The sequence below is a fragment of the Artemia sp. Qi Xiang Cuo genome, chromosome 18 (genome assembly GCF_049724085.1).
Source record: "Artemia sp. Qi Xiang Cuo chromosome 18, ASM4972408v1, whole genome shotgun sequence".
NCBI lineage: Eukaryota > Metazoa > Arthropoda > Branchiopoda > Anostraca > Artemiidae > Artemia > Artemia sp. Qi Xiang Cuo.
The window spans coordinates 1,136,008-1,160,615 of record NC_142811.1 but is presented as its reverse complement, the minus strand read 5'-3'; the positions used below and the strand labels follow the sequence as shown (position 1 = coordinate 1,160,615).

At 35.8% G+C, this 24,608-nt stretch overlaps 1 protein-coding gene across 1 annotated transcript in view; it reads right to left on the bottom strand.

The window, feature by feature from the left end:
* Positions 1-24,608, bottom strand: part of LOC148941108 (zinc finger CCCH-type with G patch domain-containing protein-like) — a 73,610-nt gene that overhangs the window by 12,495 nt on the left and 36,507 nt on the right. Inside the window, exons 3-6 of the mRNA XM_089103818.1 lie at positions 24,283-24,393; positions 22,279-22,416; positions 15,530-15,672; positions 4,600-4,778 (exon numbers count right to left, since the gene is read on the bottom strand). Of these exons, the coding sequence (XP_088959944.1) occupies positions 4,600-4,778; positions 15,530-15,672; positions 22,279-22,416; positions 24,283-24,393 (571 nt within the window). The remainder of the gene's footprint in view (positions 1-4,599; positions 4,779-15,529; positions 15,673-22,278; positions 22,417-24,282; positions 24,394-24,608) is intronic.

Genomic DNA, 24,608 nt, shown 5'->3' with positions numbered 1-24,608 from the left:
CTTCAACGATGGCTCCAGTGCCCTTCAGATCCACAGGTTTAGATGAATGCTCCGCAGACGTCCCGCTAATGCCAAAGTCAGAAACATCCCTGGTCTGCTTGGGCGCGAAAAACGACGTAATGTCAAACTTTCTGTTCATGTTGAAAATTATTCTTCTCTTATCCAGGTCTAATATCTAACTGAACTGAACTGACAATCTTGCACTCTCTTATAGTATACCTCAAGTGCCTATTAATCTTAATATACTATGAAAGGTCAAGCGAACTTGGTGCTATCTAATTCCGTAAGCTGATCAGAGCACATATTATTAACCCTAATTTACTATGAAAAGTCAGGTGAACATGGGGTTACCTACGGTTACCTAATATGCGTAAGCTGATCAGAACCGTTAACTCACAAAATGCAATAGGATTTACTGTGGGAGCATATTTTTTTTCTGGTAAGGTTTTGTCTTTACAGGTATTTTTTAGACTAATTTTCGACTCGGTCACAAATTTCGGGGGGGGGGGGGGGGTTCAAGCCGGGTAACCCCCCCTCTTGGATACGGCCTCGAGGAAACCGATGTGTATTGATGCACTGGATGTACAATTTTTCTTTATTTGAACTTAAAAGAGAAGATCCGACGACCGCATCATCAAGAGAGTTCTCCAAGCTGTTCCTCTGGCAGATTGACGGAGACATCCTGGCTACAGCAGAAATACATATATAACGAACAGTAGCGAAATTTTTTTCCAAAAATGATACAACATCAAAGCGCGCTAGTTGGGGAAGGTTCCTAAGCCGTCAGAGGAATAGGTCCCATAAGTTCGTCGCGATGTGCTAAACCTTTGTCATTGCGCGTGCGCGAGGGTGGAGTCATTAAGGGTGGCTTAGGTTAATGTGTTTCAAAAATATTTAATATAGAGCTCAGGACTTTTTGCTACTGTTCGTTATATATATTTCTGCTGTGTGTCCTGGCGGTCAATTGAAGAATTGGTAGAGCTGCTCGATCTAGTTTGCTGGAGCTAGCAGATCATAACGACAAATAGGGGTCAACCCTACGAACTCTTTTAAATTCTGGGTGAGGCGTCCACTTCTGGTTCAACAGCAAGCACGAGTAAGTATGTTGGTAAGAAATTTCTTATATATTTTTTTATATAATCCGTTTATTTGGAAGAAACAGTGAAAAGAATAATTATGCAATATAGAAAGAGAGAGAGAGACAGAGAGGGACAGAGAAAGAGGAGGAGGAAGAAAGAGAAAAAGAGGAAGTTGAAAGAGAGGAGAGAGAGATGTAATGAGAGAGCGGGAGAGAGAGACAGAGAAAGGGAGAAAAAATAAATGAAGCCTAAACCGTCTTCCGGATCGGACCTGAGCATTTAACACTGCTCATGTAAATTATCGCAATCGTGGGTATTATTCCGTCATCTTTTTGTGCCGATCCATTTCTAAGAAGGAAAAGGCTGCTGTTTAATTAACTTGTTTATAGCTAAACAAGGTTATCAGGTTAACGTTTCAGGTTATCAGGCGGCATAAAGTAAGGTTTAAGGTTCAAAGTAAGGTTTAACACCCATCAAAACAATTCGGCCTCCACTGCCATTTTGGGTGTTGCGAGGCACTGTCTGCTGTTCCAATTTGCACATAGTAGCGGATATTTTTGGTCTTTCCCTAGTTCTTGAAGGTCTATATGAGAGTCGGGCTTTAGACTTCCTTACTCATTCGGCACTAATCCTTCTTACTGCTAAAAGCAGCACTGAATCCATCGTCATGAAGGCTTTCCATAGGATGTAGTCTTGCCTTCAAATCGTTCACAAAACCTCTCTCTTGAAATCTAAAGAGCCAGTAACCCCAGATGGAAACAGATCTGTTCGAAAAGGAAACCGACAAGACGGAGTTTCCTCTCCTGTTCTGTTTAATACCTGTGTTATGGAGCCCCACGAAAATCACCGTCTTTTTGCATTTCTAATTGGGACAGAATTCAAACTTTAGTGTAAAGAGCGAGGTGTTGAGGAGGAGACTCCCCCCTCATATACGTAATAATTTCTGTTCGTTTTAAGTTTTAGTGTTGCTCCTTACTTTCAGTTGAAAAAACGTTTTTTTATTTTAATTTCTGATCGTTTTTTAAATAATGATCGTTTTTAAATATCTGGCTACTCCTCCAGGGAAAAATCCCTCCTCCCCAAATATTTATTCTTTAGACAATTCAATCCTGGTGAAAATTTACCCCGGACAATTACCTTTAACATCTCCACGCGTAAAATTGAGTTGGCAAAGAGGAAGCAAAACCTAAGAAGAATTTCGTATTGGAATTCTGACGAATTCCCCCAGTGTAAAATGGGGGAATTCATATGTTTCATATGTTTATGATACCCTTAGCATCAATCGAACTATTGGATGACTTTCTGAAATTGTCAATACCCTTTAAGATATATTCCTGGGGCTTGGTCTGAAATTTAAGATTCATTCCTGCTACATTCACTTCCTACTTAACATAAATGTGCGCTTCTATTCATGTCTTCCCTTTCAATTCATTCACTTTTCGCCACATTCTGCAAATTACCCCCCCCCCCTCTTCTTCGAAAAATTATATCTGAAGTTAGATAACAGGAATATATGCTTCACTCCCCTCACGAGCCCTGAATTTCAAGAGTATTTCGGAGGTTCGGAGCAGCTGACCTTGAAGAAGCTGCAACTTCACTAAATGAAACTCAACAGAAATAAGGTGAAATTTCCTTCATGACCTCAGCTGGTGTGGCATATAGTTGATATATTTTTTTATAATTTGAATAGAGCTTCCTATTATTTGTAAGGGATTTGAATGGAGTTTCTATTTATTTGCTATGAAGTCAGTTTGTTTTCTTTTCTCTTTTTTGTCTTTACTTTCCGTTGAGTGCAGTCTTTACTAAACAACGGGTACGGAAATGAACAAAAATAATAATATTTGACAGGTACTGAAAGACTAAGAGAAAAAAAATCATAGACATTACCATCCATTATTACATGAAATTTCCATTCCCATCTATTCGAAGATTTAGTTATTATTTAATTCCGATGTACAGTAAAAAAAAGTTCAAATAGAGAGAAAATCCTTTTAATCGACAGTGATAAATTTCACAAAAATACTAGATGTTTCGGTCACATATGCAGTGACCGTCATCAGTAGTAAAACTAAACTATAACGATTAAAAACAATAATTTATATACGAAGTAAAATAAAACTACATAATGTTTAATAATCTAATTCTTTCCGAAGCAAAAATGGAAGCTAGTCTCTTTGACCTTCTTGGATCCGTTTCATTAGCATATGTGACCAAATATCTAGTATTTTTGTGAAATTTATCACTGTCGATTAAAAGGATTTATCTCTATTTGAACTTTTATTTATTGTCATGGAAAGGCAGTGTGGTCTTCAAAATTATCTTTCAGAGGTACAAAAACCAGGGACGTTGATAAAATTCAATTATGGAAATCGAAATATAAAAATTAACTACCAGGTATCCTATTTTGCTTATCTTTGTTGAAAATAAATTCTGCATTGAAAACAAATATTTAATTTTCATCAACTTGATTTCTACTGAGCAATTGAAAAGAACATACCCGTCTGGAATAAGTTCATTAAACGAAACTTTCTTTTTCAAGCGTTCAGAAGAGGGTATTAAAATCTATAATACCATTTTATTTTGAAGAGCAATCAAAAAAAATATAGAAACATAGACAAAAGATAGCTGCTTTGACTTAAATTTTTATTGCAATGAATAAGTGTGAAAGTAATAATTTAAAGAACTTTAAACGTGGTAATAGATTGTAACATTGCTATAAAAATGAGAATACCGTAACTAAGTATTATACAGAGCATATGACAAAGGGGAGAAATACACAGCAGACTTGCTCCCAAAATAAAGTTTTTCATTGTCTTCTTTTTTCCTCTAAGGAAAGGGCATTTTCCTCCCTGTTCCTCACCGCTGCTGGTGTGTGTGCCCAAAGACAGCAGATAGTCCCAAATTCAAATTTAAAACTACTAAATGAATGAATGAAACAATCAATAGTCGATTCTTAGAATCGTAAGTGCAAAAGGAACAAATACGTTAGCCGTTTTTAATTTATATGCTTGGGTCAATTTGCCGAAACCCGCAATTTTATGATGAACTTAAAAAAAAAAACTTTCGCATGCTGACCAAAGGTCTGCGTTGCGCAGGTGCCAATATCCTAATTCGATGCCTTCGGTGAGGAGTGCAATGCGTGGTTTGGGGCAAATCATTCGACGCTTCTGTGTTTATCCCCCAGATTTCTCTAGGTACCCATTTAGTGCTGGGTCAACTCTGGCTGAGCTTACAGGGTCACAATATTGACCCCCGTTCCAAACCAAATAACCAGCAATACCAGGTCTCGAACCCCCTGACCTCAGGGTTTCAAGTCCGGAGCGCTAACCACTCGGCTAGGACGGAGCAGTTTTATGATGAGAACGATAATAAAGAACCAATGATCCTTGAGGATAGCTGACTTTAGAAGATGATCAACTTCCAAGTTCATCACGTACAATCACGGAAGACCATAGATCCTATGGAGCGGTTCAACATTGTCAGCAGCAGATTCAAAGAATTTAAACAAATAGCAACTTACCTAAAGGCCAAACATCCTCTAAGCCAACTTCATAATCTTGATTAGGATAGCTATCATAGACTATGATGAGGCGATTGTTTTCTCCAACTGATTTCACAGCCGCATTATACCATAGATTATTTTCTTCGTAACGGCAAAGGATTTTGCTCAATTGAGTGATACCCAAAAAATTTGGCTCCCTAAAAATGCATAAGGCAAGGTAAGCTTTAGTATTAATTTGTTGCGCCTCCAGAGGCATCAAAAAAGAATCAAGAAAGTTATCCTCCTGCCGCCAGCAAATCTTCTCACTCGGGCTGCAGGAATATGTTAAGAGAGGGAAGGTCTGATTGGTAGGTGCAGCGTGAGGTGTTCTAAGGATAGTTCCTCCACCTCGATCCTGTTCACTGCAGCTGGAAGGTTGATTTGGGAGTCCTAAAGCCCTCATTCCCAAGGCAAGGCCTATATATTACCCGAGCTACTGACACAATAATCTTCGTTACTGTAAATTTTTCATTTATTTCGTTCAAGATGCTATCAGAAGACTACTAGTGCATTTGTACTTTGGGGTCGCGTTCTTACCTGGATAATCGCATAGTCGTGACCTTTGTTGTTATGATATTCTTTTTTCATCAATTTTCTTTTTTCTACAATTTTTATAACTGTACTTACCTTTTTTTATTATAATCATTATTGTAGGACTGGTCTGCCAGACAGTGAAAATAATTGTTGGGTTTGGATAGACATTACTGCTGAACTTTTTTTTTTAAGTGAAAAATGAAAAGCCCAGCTAACACGTTTTATATTTACTTTTTATTATTTGTTAATTAGTGAGTTATATCTTATTATGCTTATGCAATTCCTCATTTCTTTTTCTTTTTTCTGTCTTGAAAAACGTGACAAGTAGAAAAAGAAGACGAAGAAAATAAAAAATTGACGGCACATTAGGATCACATTCCACCATATACCCTCCTGGCAAAAGCAAGCGGACATGGGAGTCAGGGAAATTTTGACCTACACCATCACATCTTATGCCTTTTATTGTCATTAAACCTTTTACTATTCATCCCAGGAACATCAATTTTTAAAGTTTTGGACGCAAAATTTAGGTTTGACAATATTAATTACGGTATATTCAGACACACTGTAAATACTGAAAGACATTCCTAAGTTGTTTTTTTTTTGTAGAAGACGTATAGCAGCAGCCAGGATATCAGAAGAGAAAAGATAAATTCACTGTTTTTTTTACATTTTTGCAGCCTGTTTCGTTCTTGAAAAACGAATTCTTAAAAAAACAGGGCATCAAAGGTTAATTGGAGAGGATTTTTACAATGCACACTACACCTTCTTCTAGAGCAGACATAATTCTAATCTATTTACTCTATTTCTTAAAATAGATATTATTATAATACTTAATAACAGCATAAATAATATGGCGTGGAGTGTGTCCGCTATTGTAATTTATTATTTTGTGGAAAAAAACGTCAGTTTTTTATAACCGCTGTTCAAAACGTTCGTGATAACGAACTGTAAGTAAGGAGGGACCCGACTCAATAGTAACAGAAACTCTACGTTGCTGATTTCAGATATATAAGTTTCCTTAAGCTTAGTCATACCCATCAAAGGCTACGAGCCTGAGAAAATTTGCCTGATCATAGGCAGCGCAATAGCGCTCCCTAAGATAAGAACAATGTTGGCTAATATATTATTTTTTTTTCTTTTTGTTTAAATACCCGGGGACTTTGTATCGAAGGAGTTGTCGTGAAAACTTCGAAAAGGGCTCATTCGATTGGAAATTGGAGTGGCTAGTGCCCTTTTTAATAGTCGAAAGTGATTGGAGGGCAACTAGCCCCCCCCCCCCCCCCCCCAAATTCCCCCAAACACATCCAATCAAAATTTTGGGATAGCCATTTTGTTCAGCGTAGTTGATTTCCAGATAGAAATTATGTTTTTGAGAACGAGACTCCCCCCCCAACCCTCGGGGCAAGGGTTTAAATTATGCCCTGAGGGCATATAAGAACGATATTGGCAAAAAGTATTATTTTTTTTTTTCTATAGAACAGGGCACTTCGTATCGAAGAAGTTGTCGTAGAAACTCCGAAAAGGGCTCATTCAATTGGAAATTGGAGTGGCTTATGCCCTTTTTAATGTCAAAAGTGGTTGGAAGGCAACTAACACACATTTCATGCCAACCTGTTCCCGAATCAAATCCAATCAAAATTTTTAGACAGCCATTTTGTTCAGCGTAGTTGATTTCCAGAGAGAAATCATGTTTTGGAAGAGGACACAACTCCACAACACTCAGTGCAAGGACTGTAACTTATTCCCTTTGAACATTTAAGGTTTTTATAGAAGGTGTTGTCGTAGAAACTTCAAAAAAGCTCAGTTGATTGGAAATTTAAAGGTCTAGTGCAGTTTTTAATAGTCGAAAGAAATTGGAGGGCAACTAGCCCCCCCCCCCCCCCGCCCATCATTCCCTCAAACACGTCCAATCAAAATTTTGATATAGCCATTTTGTTCAGCGTAGGTGATTTCCAGATAGAATATATGTTTTTGAGGAGGACACTCCCCCACAAAGGTTTTAAGTGGCAAAGGGGCAAAGGTTTTAAGTTATGCCCTGACTGCATATAAGAACGATGTTGGCACAATGTGTTATTTATTATTTTTTCCCTTTAAACCACATCACTTCTTATTAAAAAATTTGTTGTAGAAATTTCGAAGAGGGCTGGTTCAATTGAAAATTGGAGTGGTTATTGTTGTTTTCAATAGACGAAGTGATTGGAAGGCAACTAATATCCCCTCCACGCCCACCATTTCCCGAAACACATTCAATTAAAATTTTGAAATAGCCAATTTTTTCAGCGTAGTTGATGTCCAGATAGTAATTATGTTTTTGAGGAGGACACTCCTCCACAGCCTTCAGGTTGTAAGTTATGCCCTGGGGGGCATATAATGTTTTTATAGAAAGCGTTGTCGTAGAAACTTCAAAAAGGATCATTCGATTGGAAATTCAAAGGGCTAGTGCCCTTTTTAATAGTCGAAAGTGATTGGAGGACTCTCACGCCCACCTTTTCCCCAAACACATTCAATCAAAATTTTGAGATAGGCATTTTATTCAACGTAGTTTCAAGTTCTGTAAATTAGGTCTTTGAGGATGACAACCCCCTCACAGCCCTCAGGGCAAGGGTTGTAAGTTATGCCCTGGGGGCAAATAAGGTTTTTATAGTACTTGTCGTCCTAAAAACTTCAAAAAGGGCTCATTCGATTAGAAATTGAAATGGATAGTACCCTTTTTAATAGTCGAAAGCAATTGGAAGGCAAATAACACCCCCCCCCCCCCGCCCATCATTTCCCCAAATTCATCCAATCAATATTTTGAGATAGCCATTTTGTTCAGCGTAGTTGATTTCCAGATATAAATAATGTTTTTGAGGAGGACACTCCCCCAGAGCCCTCAGGGCAAGGGTTGTAAGTTATGCCCTAGGGGCATATAAGGTTTTATAGAAAGCGTTGTCGTAAAAACTTCAAAAAAGGCTCATTCGATTGGAAATTCAAAGGGCTAGTGCCCTTTTTAATAGTCGATAGTGATTGGAGGGCAACTAACCAACCTATCACGCCCACGTTTTCCCCAAACACATCCAATCAAAATTTTAAGATAGCCATTTTCTTCAACGGAAAGTTCTGGAAATTAAGTCTTCGAGGATGACAACCCCCACAGCCCACAGGGTAAGGGTTGTAAGTTATGCCCTGGAGGCATATAAGGTTTTTATAGAACGCGCTGTCGTAAAAACTTCAAAAAGGGCTCATTCGATTGGAAATTGAAATGACTAGTACCCTTTCTAATAGTCAAAAGTGATAGGAAGGCAACTAACACCCCTTGCACGCCCTACGATTTCTCCAAACTCATCCAATCAAAATTTTGAGATAGCCTTTTTGTTCCGCGCAGTTTAAAGTTCAGGAAATTATACCTTTGAGCAGGGCACTCCCCCACAGTCTTCATGGCAAGGGTTATAAGTTATGCTCTAGGGGCATATAAATTTTTAATGAAATCTTTGTCGTAGAAACTTCGAAAAAGGGCTCATTCGATTGGAAATTAAAAGGTCTAGTGCCCTTTTTAATAGTCGAAAGTGATTTGAGGGCAACTTACACCCACCTTTTCCCCAAACACATCCAATCAAAATTTTTAGATAGCAATTTTGTTCAGCGTAGTTGATTTCCAGATATAAATTATGTTTTGAGGAGGACACTCCTCCTCAGCCCTCAGGGCAAGGGTTCTAAGTTTTGCCCTGGGGCATATAAGTTTTTATAGAAGGCGTTGTTGTAGAAACTTCAAAAAAGGCTCATTCAATTGGCAATTCAAAGGGCTAGTGCCCTTTTTAATAGTCGAAAGTGATTGGAGGGCAACTAACCCCCCTCTCACGCCCACCTTTTCCCCAAACACATTTAATCAAAATTTTAAGATAGCCATTTTGTTCAACGTAGTTGAGAGATCTGGAAATTAGGTCTTTGAGGATGATGACCCCACACCCCTCAGGGCAAGGGTTGTACGTTATGCCCTTGGGGCATATAAGGTTTTTATAGAACGCATTGTCGTAGAAACTTCAAAATGGCTCATTCGATTGGATATTGAAATGGCTAGTGCCCTTTTTAATAGTCGACTGAGAGTATTATGTTCAAACTTTTGGGGCTACTTCTGCTCTTAAAATTTAACCAAATCAAAATAGCGTAAGTGAATCCAAGCTATCAAAGAAAGTAAATAGATTTTTTTTGCCTTCCCAAACCCCTATGCCTTCCCAAGGCCAGAACAAAATTTGCACTTTACTGAAAAAACACAAATGAATGTGCATTGTCAGTTTATCATACGTATACTGATATTTAGTAATCAAAATGTTAATATTATTTAATTTATTAAAGTTATAAAAGTAAAAACATCTACAATTTTTTCAGTAAAGTATAAATTTTATTCCAGCCTTGAGAAGTTTTAGGGGGTTTTGAGCCCAACTTATGTTATATTTTGCTCGTTTTGAGTTTGACTCGCTTGTTTATTGTAATTTCTATTCGTTTAGGGTTTCATTTATTTATCGATTCTGATTTGTGGTAGTTTCACACTTGGTAGATTATTTGATTTCATTTTTGCTCATTTTTTGTTTAATGAAGTTCTTTACTTTCTTTTGAAAAAATTATTTTGTGGAAAAAGTTTTTTCCACAATTGGAAAACTTATTTTTGAAAAAGGGGGGAAAAGTCGTGGAATCTTAATGAAATCACACCAGTACATTCAGCGTATCAGAGAACCCTACTGTAGAGGTTTCAAGCTTTCATCTGCCAAAATGTTGAATTTTGTATTTTTTGTGCCAGAAGCAAAATCACAGATGCGTGTTTTTTTTTTGGTTTTTTTTTCTGGGGTGATCGTATCGACCCAGTGGTCCTAGAATATCGGGAGAGGGCTCAATCAAACGGAAATTAAAAGTTCTAGTACCCTTTTTAAGTGGCCAAGAAGATTAGAAGGCAACAAGGCCCCCTGCCGAGCCCCACTTTTCTCAAAATCGTCTGATAAAAATTTTGAGAGAGCCATTCTGTTCAGCATAGTTGAAAGGCCGAACAACTATGCCTTTGGAGATATCGCATCCCCTAACAACCCCTGAAGAACGGTCTAAATTACAAAATTTTCCCATTGTTTACGTATAGTATTTGTTATTGGGAAGTATGCATATATTTTCAGGGTGGGGGGCGAAATTTCTGATGATGGGAATTTCCGCAGGGGTAATTTTCCCTGGGGAGGGAAGTTTCCAGGGGATAAATATTTCAGTAGAAATTTTACACAGGAGGAATTTGCATGAATTCCTCCACGAAATTCTTCTTTTGTCAGGCTTCCTCTTTGCCGGCTCAATTTTTGAGATTTTAAGGATAATTGCCCGGGGCAGATTGTCACCAGGATTGAATTGTCTATAGAATAAATCCGTGAAGAGGAGGGAATTTTCCGTGGAGGTGTAGTCAGATTTCCAGGCATTATTTAAAACACGATCAGAAATTAAATAAAAAAAAACAAGTTCTTTCAACTGAAAGTAAGGAGCAACATTAAAACTTAAAACGAACAGAAATTTGTACGTATATGAAGGGGGTTGCCTCCTCCTTAACAACTCGCTCTTTACGCTAAAGTTTGAATTATGCCACAATCCTTTAAGAATGACTTCTGAAACACAATGTTCGTTTAATTAGAACAATAAGAAGCTTTTTTAAAAGTACTAAGAATTTTCACGTACAGAGTGAGGTGTTGAGGAGGAGAAACCCCCCTCACATACATAATAATTTCTGTTCGTTCTAAGTTCGTTCTTACATTCAGTTTTTTTTTTTTTTTTTTTTTTTTTTTTTTTTTTTAATACACAGGTAGAAACAATTTTAACAGTAAATCCCAACCCACCATTAGTAATAAGGCACACCAAATCGCCAAGAGCCATGACCAGGCCCAAAGAAAGACACTCCCTCTCCCTACCATGTACGTCATCCTCAAATCAAAAAACAAACGTGTTAAGAAAAAAACATTATTTCTATTTCTTCAAAAAAAAAAATAGTGCAGTTCATCCTCTTGTGAACTAAACACTACGAAATCAAAATCTGTACTTGATTATAGTAAGAAAACTAGTTTTTATTGACATTCCAGAATCCCTTTCCATTTAATTGCATCCCAGCCCCTTTCCCCTAATGCCAAGATATAGCCCCAGGCTATATATAAAAGCTTGTTGATTTTGTGGTTAACCATTTTTTAGCCAACTGTTGATGAGAAATGAGGACAAAAAATTATAATAAAAACTGAAAAAATTAACAAGCTTTTGTATATAGCCCAACGTCATATCGAGACGTCATAAAGAGAAGCGGGCGACGGAGGGTTGGGTTGCCCTTAAACTGGAAGTGATCCTTTAAGGAAATCAAACGGAAATATTCCGGAATGGAATGAAGTAAGAATGTTCTTATTGCAATGTTTCGTTCAGAAGAGGGGATAAACGGCGCTGTTATTGAAATAAGTACAAAAACGAAAGTAAAACAGCATAATCATAAAACGAATTGTTTGGCATAGGAGATGGAGAGGAGATATAATAGGAGAGGGCAACTAACTGAAAAAGAATAGAAATATTGGTAGTTTACCCTGTCCAAATGACACAAGTACTCTTCGTTGCGACTTAATTCTTCACAGAATTTTATTTTGCTAAACGTTCATCGATGGCCGCCCAAAAATCCCCCATTTTTACTCATTGTTTTTTTTTTCCATTTCCTAATGTCAACTTGGCCTTTTCTGTTTTATCTGCTTCTTCTGTTTCTAATTATCACTATTATTATTATTACAACTTTTTTAAGTATTTTAACTGTAGTCTAATGTATATTCTCCATTACCTTCATTTTGTATGTATTTCATGATTTAGAGTATTTTTTATGGTTCTGTCGGTGATTTATTATTGTACTGTTTGGGCCATAGGCCAAGTTACTTGGGCCAAATAACCACTTCATATTTGTAAAAGTGGTTTAGTATTAATAAAATGACTTATGATTGATTGATTGGTGTAAGATTACCCTCCTAATACCTGTACAATGAGTGATCTACTGTTCAGTGGCATAAGGGCGAGTATGGTGAAACCATGAAATTCTGGTACGAAAATTTCACCAGTTTCTGCCAAATTGAAAGGTAGAACCTCAGATCCCACCACTCTGGCCTCAATCTCTTGTTCAATTTGACAGCCACATCTAATTTACCTTGCCGGTGTATCCCACGCGCTGACAATGAGAGACAGTAAACAAAAAAAATCGGAATGTGTTATCATAAATAAGCCAAATTTTCAAAGAATATACCGAAGCGTCATAAGAATTTATGATTTGAAAAATGTGACCTTCCAGAGCCATACAAACAATGGCCTAGCATTCGACATAATTCAGAGATTAAAGTTAGATATGCCGTTTTTCATCTGCATTGATTAAAGCATAGTTGCGTATTCTTGTAGAAGCTAGTACTGAAGTTGTTGTTGTTGTTTGTTTTTTTCGTTTTTTTTGTCCCATTATGATCTATTGGCGGAGGATTGCTGTGATATTAATTATTTAGATCGCGTGGAATTAAATGATTATTAGCTTATTTTAATAAATGAGCAATAATTGTAAGTTGGCATACTATCATTTTCCAAATTGAAAAAAAAAACTATCTAGATAGGTCACAACGCTGGAAAATAGTCTAAAATAGTCTTCTTTCCCTCCAAGCCTCCTTAGTATTTTTCATAAATAGTTTACTGACTGAAATTAGAGACCCATGAAAGTTGAAAGTTTTCAACATAAGTTAGAGGAGTTTCAAAACGCAATTTGTTTGTTGACTAATCAGTTACTTGTGAGGTTTAACACACAGTAAATCCTGTTTGGTACCACTGGAGTGAGTCTCAGATTCTTAATTACTTCGCACTAGATGATACGAATTGTGACCGAAAAAATTGTGATAATAATTTGGTTACCAGGGGACCAAGCTTCGCTCGGTGATTATTGTTCGCTTAACAAAATTGTTCGTAATTAGAAAACTGATCGTTTTCCGGTGTGAAGAAACGATCTTGATTGGTCACGACTTTGGGAAATTTTGTTTACAGCCGTAATTAATTTTGGAAAAACATTTTTCATACGAATGACGTCACAAATACCCAACCGACAAATAATCTAATAGTTTTACTTTCAACATCGAAAAAAATAAAATGAAAGTTGTTTTACAAAAGAGATGAAAAAACTGTCTTTCCTTTCACCGATTGAACCTCAGTCGCATGGTACTTATTATTTAAACAAAACAATATACTATTTATATTAAAATAAAGCAAATCACGTTGAATCGCAGTATTTTTCCTACACTGGAAAAGGTCAATCATGACCTTTCAGATATGAATTCGGGAGGCTTTTTGAGGAGCGAGGCCACGTTTCCGGGGACACAACATTGATTACAAACAACAAGCTAATTATACTGATGATTATGAAAAATACAAGATGTTATAGGAAAGAGCCCAAAAATCAATATAGTTAGGGGGGGGGGTGGAGGAAGGATTTGATCCAAATGCCTCCCCTAACTTATATGCCTAAATGATTTCTGTGTCAATCGTTAAAACTTAGTTTTTTATTTTAGTGTGTGATGTTTCAGATCAAAACTAAGAGTACAATTTTATCATATCTCTGACTCAGAGAGACAGTTCCTAATATTGACCTGGGTCCATTTTCCCCTTATATTTTGAATTCTATGTCTTGGAAAATAGCCAACAAATCTGGCAATGTAAAAAACCAATCCTAAAAGGTCTCAGACTTGGCGTCCATCAGACCTGGACCTCGTTTTTGCCTTCTCTCCTCCTCTCAAAGGCAACAAATACAGCTAAGTAGTTGAATTTTACTACTAAAGAAGGCTTGAAGTTTCATAAAGGACCAATAAAAACCACTATGTTTCAGATTAGATAAGAATTGGGAGGAGATTGGTGGAGAAACGGACGCAACTTTGTTTACGTTTACTTAGGTGTAATGTCTCTGGACATCCACAACATGACTATTATGGGAGTAATGTTCATTTGTGATGCAAACAGATGTTATATTCAGATTGAGGATGCAATTCTAGGTATATATCTGCACATTAGGGGGTGGGGGTATATATTCTGTGAATATATACATTCTAAGAAATTCATGAATTTCTTAGAAAAAGTGGAAAAACAAGGAAAGAAGTGAAGATAAAGGCTCTCCCCCTACAAAATGTGTCAACTAGGATTATTCTGCATATTATGGAGTAAGAATTGTTTTCTTAATATGTTTCCTTATGTCAAGCTGAACTCCTAGGCTTAAAATACTGGTTGTTCAGTTGGCTAATTCAAAGATTTGTATATATATACACTGTCAAATTAGCCATCTGGGGGTATCCCTAATGTCTCTCTAGTTGGGTTTAGTCACGTTTGTATATTTAAGTTGGGATGAATATTCGGTTCACTTACGTTTCAGATCAACTCGATAGTTCGTTTTTTTCGGCAGCCAATATTGCGTTGTTTCGTTCCATGCCTTTTTAAGTGTTTTAATAAATGTTATAGATGGTTTTTCCCCTTTTTTTTGTTACTCTATTCCAATACCATTTAGTATTTTTGGGAGTTTTCATTCAATAGTGACACGGCTGTTGGACTTGCTTTTTGGCAATATTGGTTTCAACACATACAAGCTACGTGTTAACGCCTGTTTTTGTGTGTTTTTGCATGTATTAGATGCATATTCAAAAGATTATTTTCTTTTTCCAGGATATTATCTTAGAATAGTCCTGATCCTTTCAAATTTAAACAGACATCCCAGCGGGAATGTACCAAACCATGTCACTTTCTTGTTTTTCACTTGAAAATTCACCATCTTCTCTCAATTTTTTTTTTTTTTGCCAAGGGTCGACAGGTACAAATAACTTAGAAACTAAATAGCTATATCGGGCACTTTGAATATGCTTAAAGCTACACCACATTTAAGTTTTAAAAAAGAATAAAAGATTTAAAATTCACATTAATTTTAATTCTCAGAAATAATTTACCTTGTTTAATTTAAAGTACTAAAGTTTAACACTAAAAAGAAGGAGAACAGGGAATACTATCCTTGTTTTTTTGGGTTTTTTTTCCCTTTTTTTTAAATAAAATTTATAGCACACAATTGCAGCCTAAAATATTTTTTTTTCAATAAACTATGTTTCTATAGGTAGACATACCTTTGGTTTATCCTTTTTCCTCTTTTTGTTATTAAAATTTTATTTTTGGTCTTATCCTTCTACTGTTGTCTTTTTCATTCCAGGAATTACTCCCAATCTAGTTTTCAAACATTCCATGAAATTTGGTCAATTGACTTTTTAGGCAGCTTCAAATTTTTCAAGAAAGCGCAATTTTTGGGCATAGGTTTAGATATCATTCAACCTAAGGGATGAAATACCTGTCAAATACTTACTCATAGTCTCTAAGATCTTGAAGACTGACAATTTCCCCATGTGAAAATCGGCATTCTTCTTCATCAAAATGACATTTGCCATCCAAAAAATATTGACAAGTTTTCATTGATTCATGAGTAGGCATCAAGTAAAATATACGAACCTATCAAGAAAAAACAGTTAGGGAAAGTACAGAGTAAGGTAAGAGAAAGACTATGAGAAAGAGACAGAAAGCTAAGAAAGGTAACAGAAAGGTAAAGACAAAGGTAGAGCCAGATGAATAAAACTAACAGAAATTAGATTAAATATCAAATCCTGAAAATGCTTGATGGCTTCATTGACCTACCACAACTATTTACTTTCAAAATGTCAAATAACGCATCCTAGAAAGCAATTTTGTCCTTGCATTGCATAGAGAAACCACATGATGTTGGTTGTATTATCCCCTTTTGAAGTTCAGTTCATTTTATTTAACATCAAAAACAAATTTAACTAATATTCCAATACCCGCCCCAAGAAAGATACAAAAAAGAACTTGCGACTGGGCGGGTACATAAAACTCCTATACTAACTAATAATTAACTATAAACAAAGGAACAACAAATAATAATAATAATAACAATAATAATAATAATAATAGAAAACCACTTGCGACTGGCCAGGTACATACAACTCATCTACTAACAAATAATTAACTATAAAATAGGAAAAAAAACTTTGAATTTTGACCTAACAAGTATTTTTTCAATTCATTTTTAAATAAACCCAGGTGCTCAGCCACTCAAATGCTCTCAGGAACAGAGTTCCACACATTAGGTCCTGAAAATCTAGTATGGAAACCGGTCCTGGTGCCACTCCTATTCTGAACAATGAAGTCACTAGATGAATAATATGGCCAGTTCATAGTTACGATCCAGGAAACAATATTCTTTTTAGGTTTAAAACATATAAGAGAAGACAATCCTTCGATATCGCATTTTCAAACACAAAATCCAAGCATTTATTGGATTTTGTGTTTGAAAATGCCTCCTCCTTCGACTCTTAGGCAATATAGAACGTACCGAATTCCCTATAATAGTTCTGAAATATCTGGATTTTAAATTAGATACCAAATACCATTAATTTCAAACGAATATAAGTTAAATGATAAAACTCTAATTCATTCATCCCGGATACTTCAGCTGAAGTTAAAGAAGAAAATATTAAAGATTATTTGTTGACTATTTATGATGGAATATTAAAATATATTACAATTATTTATGAAATATATTACAATTATTTATTTATGTGTGTTTATTTTAATGTTCCCATGTTTGGGGGTAGCATTCCATGTTCCTTTTCCGCAGCGTTTCTTGGTTTTTTATGTTTCATATATTATGTTTCTTTGTTGTTATTTTTTTTTGGGGGGGGGGGCTAACCAGGTTATTTTGTTTTATCACTATAAAAACTTTATAAGCCCTGCTCTTCGTTGGCGGTTAATGTTTTTCTGTAACGTTAAGTGGATAAAAGAAAACAGTTCAAATAAAATATAATATCCTGAGGATCTTTAATAGCTCCATTCAACTACTCAAGATGTCAAAAAAAGGATTCCAAAATGCATTTGTTTCCTTGCACTGCATAGACACTTGGCTATAGTATCCCCTTTTGAAGATGAATAAAATAGTCGCTTTAACAGTACTCTAAAATAGATACACTGCAACAAATGGAAAGCATCGCCTAAATAAATATATTTGAATCACCTTGATATTTATTTTCTTTTTATGTGCATACTGTTTTTTCAAATTTCTGGCTGTTAGCATTTTTGGGATCGCTGTATACATACTGTTCGCTGTCATCTACAGTTCAATGCAATTTCCTTTTTTCCTCTAGCACCATACATCTCTAAAAACTGTAAATTTCTACAAATAACTTATACCACACTGTTTTTCCATTTAAAAATAAAACGAGATGAAAATAAAAGTGGAAAGAAAAAAAGTGTTTTGCTAGAGATCTAACTTGATCTAACTTCTATCCCAACAGATATCTCTCTCCTGTTCTTCTTAAAAGAAAAAAGTGAGGGAAGGAAGGGAAAAGAAGAAAAAAAATTCAGGAATCTTCCTACTTTTTTTTTTTTTTTTTTTTTTTTTTTTTTTTTTTTTTTTTTTTTTTTGTCTTTCCTGTTTCTCTACTTTTTTGTTTCTGTTTATTTCTATTATAATAATAATTACCAGTTTTTTTCATTTTTTTTTTGCTGTATGCTAGTGTTTATTCTCCTTCATCTTCAATTCATATGTATTGTTTAATTTAGGGTATTATTTGTCGTTCTTTTAGTGCTTGGTTATTGTGTTGTATGGCCCACAAGCCTGGCTTCTTGGGCCGAATAACTTGTTTACGTTTGTAATAGTGTTTTAATATTCATAAAATGATTGATTGATTGAGAGATGGAAACATGTTAGGAAAACAATTCTTACTTCATATTATGCAGAATAATCATAGTTAATACATTTTGCATGCGGCTAACCTTTATTTTGGCCATTTTTCTGAAACAAAGCGCTATCTACATATGTTTTTATATATAGAATTGTCTTTAGTCAATAGACTTTTTTCATGAATTTTGTGTTAACACCACTGCAATTACTTTAACATCCTCCACAAACAAATTTTAATAAGGGTGCTCTGTTTCAGGGATGATTCAAAACTGAAGAAAAGCTATAAAAAAGATTAAGTTTGAATTCTGTCCCAATTCTTTAAGAACAACTCCTGAAACACTATGTCTGTTTAATTGATACAATAAGACGTTTTTTTTTAAAGTACTAAAAACTTTAGCGTAAAGAGCGAGGGGTTGTGGAGGAGTAACACGCGTCATATACGTAATAATTTCTGTTCGTTTTAAGTTTTAATGTTGCTCCTTACTTTCAGTTGAAAAAACATGTTTTTCTTATTTAATTTCAAAAAAAGGCCGAGAAACATTACGCATAGTTTCTAACCTCACGAATCGATACAATCCGTTCTTTCAGAATTTTTCGTCTTCGGTAAGGTTTTTCTTCTTGGCCCTACATACATGTAACTACAAATCCGATCGGGAAGTACCTGTCAGGGGTTTTTCAAAAGTTTCTAGCCCTCTTTCGCCCCATTTGCCTCTGGCCCCATTTAACTTGACAACTTTTTTTAAATCGATTTAACGATCATTCTCTTTGATCCTGGGACTTATAGCTGGAAGTTTCATACACACCAACAACAATAAGTTTTTATGTCCTTTTCCAGGCCCCCAACAACCTTCCCCGTTCAATCAAAAAGATGTGGCCCTCTAAGCCTAGACAACAATCCTTGAAAGTTTCAAGTCATTCGGAAAAAAAAAACATTTTTGCCCTTTTTGGTCCCCATTTCCAGTGGCAAAATCCAGCCCTCAAAACTTCAATTTTTTTGGTACATTAGAGTCCACTTAGTTCAAGAAGTTACAACATTAAATTTCAACGTGTTCAGAAAACGAAAAGAGTTTGTTGGCCCTTTTTCAGGGAAAACAATATTTTCTTTTCTAGTCAACATGCAGCTGTTTCTACTAGGAGGGGGTAAGCAATTATATGCAAAGCCCATACAGGATCTATTGCATGAGAAGAATCATAATAATCACAAGCCCCCACCCTCCCCCTCGGCGTGTGCCTGATTTACAATTATGCTCAATAATTTGCTTTAAAAGGAAACAATTCTTTTACTTTCCCTAAACTTCACCGCCATACTGAAAAAATAAATTTAGACCTCTTTGAAACAAAAGAAAAATCAATTAAAATACTTTCAATCAACCAAAGACTTTTGCATACTTTCGAAACCAAATAAAAAATCACTTGGCGATCTCTATGTGTCTTTTCTTTGCAAGAAAAGTCACTTTAATCCACTATTCCAAGATGCATAGGCTTTGAAAGAGAAAGCCTCAATGAGTGGCACGTCATCATTTTCCGGGTTCTCATTGGCTGTCACAAGTACCGAAGAGCATGTGCATTTTCCCCGGGGATTTTCTATGCTTTTGAAAGGGATGAATTTAATAATCAAGGAGGCACACCTGTGCCTCTATAAAGAGGCGACCCACCACAATGTTAAGCGATTTCCGGTCCTAGCGGTCGCAGAGAGACAGCGGTGATCGCATTTTGTAGCCCAAGCTCTAACTAAGAAACGTGCAAAATTTCACCCCCTCCGACTTTATCTTCATGGGTAAAAGTGGGCCGGATGTTTCGACCCTCCGACAACAGCCCCCCTTTAGCGTTATCCGATTGGGCTGAAATCTAGTAGATAAGCATTTCTAGGGCCTGGGAGCTTATCCTCGAAATTTAAGCTAAATCCGATCACTCCTTCCCTGTTTTCCGAAAACCAAATATAGCCATTTAAAGTTCATTTCTCATTTTTTTTTATCAGACACGCCTACAGGCCACAGCTGGCAACGGATCCGGGTGAATGAGGACTCATTCGAACCGGAAATTGACCTGTTAGGGCCTTTGATATTTTCAGACCGAAAAAATTATCCCCCGAATTTACATTTACGAAAAACCTCGTTTTCCTATAAGAGCCCATGTTAATTTTTCCCACCACAGCCCCCCTTTAACGTTGTCTGATCGGGCTGAAATCTAGAGGATAAGCTTTCCTGGGGCCTGGGAGCTTATCCTTAAATTTCAGCTCAATCCGATCACTCCTTCCCTGTTTTCCAAAAAACAAATATCAAGTTTTGAGGGGATTTGCTTGCGTCAAAAATACATCGCACAGAATAAAAATAATGTAATGTCTCTGTGGTACAGTGGTCGCTATTCTTGACGGACAGGAGGAAGATCAAAGTTCGATTCCCCGTCAGAGAGATTATTTTATATATTGAATTCAAAATTTAAAAAAGAAACTCTGTTTCTTTTTTAAATCCAATCTATTAAACCCTTCGGCTCAACAGGCGTCTCCAGAAGAATATCACAGTCGGCCTTCAGGTTACAGGTAAGTCTCCACTGCTTTGATAACATGGGGCCTGGGGCGGCTGATAAAAATCTTACTGTGCATTTGATTTGAGTATTCAGGAATTAAATGCCTTAACACAAGAATCTTCAAAAGCAGGGGGTTTGGGGGGCGGCAGCCCCCCATCTTTAACTCCTGAAAAGATCAGCTAACAGTTACTCAAGCAATAATAAGTTATAAACTGTACAAAAACGTGCAGAAATTATTTGAAAAAAACTACGTTTTCTAAAGAGTTAAAGAGGCTGAGTCACAAGTTCGAACCTTAAAACGTACCGGGATTAGGAGATGCAGTTGGGGGGCGGCCGCCCCCTACCCCCCAGCTTCCGTATATGAAAGGGGCTGTGCCTTCCTCAACGCCTCGCTCTTTACGCTAAAGTTTTTATTGATTAAAAAAGAGTTGTGAGAAAGTCAAACTTTAGCTTAAAGAGCGAGGTGTTGAGGAGGGCACAGCCCCTTTCATATACGGAAGCGGGGTTTGGGGGCGGCAGCCCCCCAACTGCACCTCCTAATCCCTGTACGTTTTAAGGTTCGAACTTGTGACTCAGCCTCTTTAACTCTTTAGAAAACGGTAGTTTTTTTCAAATAATCACATGTAAGACTAATAAAACGAAATTGTCTGTGATGTATTGATATCGAAAAAACGAAAATTCTTGGAAGTTGGGGCGGTATTTCATTTTTATATGATGAAGAAGATAAATGGTACGTAAAATATATTTTGTTTTCAGTAAAAATTTAAATGACGCTCTAGTCTATTAAGGGGTTAAGACAATGACAACATCTCCATTATTTGCGGTAAATTATGCTAATCTAAAGTTTGGCTTCTTTGTTAATTGTAATCTATGTTTGTTTTTTTTACTTCATTTCTTCATGTTACAGGTTTAACGTTTCATACAATGATTTCATATTTTTAGATTTAAATTTACATTTTGTCCTTTCCTATTCATAAAAAGCTTTGACATGTTTTCATTGTGAACGTCTGTATTTTATTATTGGCCTGAAAGTCAGATTCAGTAAGCTCAGAAAATTTTATAATCAATTTTGGCGGAAACCAGACACCCATAATGAAAAAGCCTCAATGAGTGGCATGTCGTCATTTCCCGGATTCTCATTGGCCGTCAAAAGTACCCGAGAGGGTGTATTTTCCCGGGGAAATCTAGACCATTTTTGGTACAGTGCCACCACTAATGAAGCCCAACTATTCACTTGGCTTTATCTTGTGGCACTGAGGTAGTGTGCATACGCTTTGAAAGACAAAGCTCAAATAAACGGAACGTTTTTACTTCCTGGGGATCCCAGGATAGAAATCAACTACCTTGAAATAATGCGTAAACACGGTCTATTTACATACGTTAAATGAATAAATATATATAATAACATAATAATGTTTTGTTATTCCAAGTTCTTTGTTTTGTATAGACTCGTAAGTCTACAATGAGAAGATGTATCTCTTGTTACAGGGGTGGAAGCTCTGGCTAGTCACAGAGGCTCAATTTCGATGCAAGCAGCAATTTTTAACTTATTTTCTTCCTCTTTTTTCGTAATTTTGGATCCCTTTTTTGTTTTCTCAGTCAGTTCGGTTATTTTAATTTGTTTCTTTTATCCTTTTTTTCGTAAGTACCCCGTCATGTTGTGTTTTGATCTGACAGATTTTTCAAATATTAAGTTTACTTAGTAACGTCTCAACATAATCAAGCGAATGTATAATCTGCCCAAAGAAATCGACATCATCTCGTTAAGACTGATGTAGTCTAATCAATCGTTAAGACTGATGTAGTCTAATCAATATAAGATTATTGAAACTAACCTTTATACTAGGTTCCCCATTCAAGACTTCAATGCCTTCCAAGCCGACAATCATAGCATTGTGATATTCAATAGGTCCCCATGAGTGACTAAAAGGCGCACGACATTTTTGTCCTTCGAGATTTGCTAATTCTGGAAACTGAATGAAGGAAAAAAATACACAAACAATAAGAAAAACCAAGATGAACAAGAACTGATCTAAAGTCCCAAAACAGGAGCATCCAAGAATAGGTAAAGGGGACTCCATTGAAGGAAACTCACTAATTCTGAAAACATTCATAAATACTTACATTTCTCACTAATAAAGGGGCATTACTTTTGCAAACACCCCCTCCGTGATAGATAAATATATAGCCAACTTTATATATTCCCATTATATTTCTACAATAGCAATACTCTTTTAGCGTCCACAGTTCAATGTTGTAAAATATAATCGAAATACATAAAATGGGCTATATATTTTCCTTCCGGGGGAGGGGGGTTGATAAAATAAATCATTGCTTCTTTGGGAAGGAGTTAAGTAAATATTCATGATTATTTAAACGCAGTTTTCATAATTTTGGGGGTTAAACAAATTGTCCCGTGATCTGCACCTTTACCCCGGAATAGTGCTGTAATTCAAAAACAGTGAGTTTTAAAAATGTTCAAGGTTTTAACATTAAATAAACGTAAATAAGCCGTAAGAAAATAAATATGAACCATAAACAACTTCATGAAAAGGGCACAAAAGATTTTTGTCCTTCAATTTTTTTTTAATTTCGGAAAGTAAAGGATGATGAAAATTAAACTCACAAAATGAAGGGAAATAGTAAAGAAAAATAAAATGAAGAAGAATGGTAATAAATCTGAATGAAAAAGAGAGTTAGAATATTGACCTTTATTTAAAATCAAGCGTCACACCCGGTAGCATCGCAAAACAATTCCAAAATTTATGCTTGTTTTGCCTAATCAGATTTGCCAAGTTTAGTAACTAAAGGATAGAAAACAAAAAATAGAAAAAACTAAAGAAAAAAATAATACATGAAGAAAAATAACAATCTACAATCACAAAAAAAAAGAAATGAGAATGCGAACCGTTGTTTTAAAAAAAAGTTTATTTCCAAAATTGTAGGTGTTTTATTATTCTGGAACTGTAAATATACCGCCAGAAGCTGAGCCGTCAAAATTCCCCATGAGAACCTACTGCCAAGCGGCAGCACCTATTCCCAAACAAGAGTCGAACGTCTTGCGACATGAGAACAAAATTTCGTTTCTACTTTTTTTTAAATATTGTATCCTAAAGAATCTGTGTAATTACCAGGGTCATATCCAGGATTTTTGTTTGGGGGGAGGAGGGGAGTAGAAATTTTTTTTTAAACGCATCAAAAATTCGTTTACATTCCTTGTAGTTGGACAAACATTTCAGGGGGGAAGGCAAACAACCTACCCCCTGGATATGGCCTTGATAATTATGTCATGTAATTTCTTAACTTGGGTAAATGTAACATCGAATTAACTTTATGGGTTTCTACTTTGTATTTCTTTTCGTTCTTTGTTTATTCTAGCTCAATGAGGAAAACAAAAGTTCCGCTGTGTTGACAGTTGTGTGAGTTGTTCTTGAAATAAGCATTTTATCGTTACCATCGTTGAATGTATTTTCAGCTTCTTCTTTAAAATATAAAAATTTTTTATAAAGTTCTTTATTCATCGCTTTTCAATAAATACATCTGTCTATACGCCAGGAAAAACATACGCCCTAAAGAGCACACCCTAAAACGGTTTTTTGTTCAAGTATTAGAATTTGCAAGACATTTTAGACATTCATTAGACATCTTAGAAGATCATGACTTTCAGACATTAATGTCATTAATGTCAAACATAATGTAAAATGTTTATGTTACCCCACAAGGACATTCGTTGTCATGGGTCTGGGTCAGCTAACCCGTCAAAAATATCCACCCCGACAGCATTATGAGGCCACGCTAACTAGATTCACCTTTACAGGATATAAAACAAGAGTACTAACCTCGTCTGTTAATTGAATATTTTCTGATATTTCTGTAAGACTCAATGACTGGCTTCCGTTAAGCTTTCCAGTATTATTTGTGTCTTCAGGTTCTGAGTCACCTAGTTCCGCCTAGAACAGAAAATGCAGATTTGATAAACATAAATAAAAAAAGTAATTTAAAAATATAGATATATTTATATCTTAATTATATTATATCTTGTATATAGATATATTAATATATATGTCTATCTAATTAATATAATATATTCTAATACAATTAATTAAATTTAGATATATATTATATTATATATTTGTATATATATATATATATATATATATATATA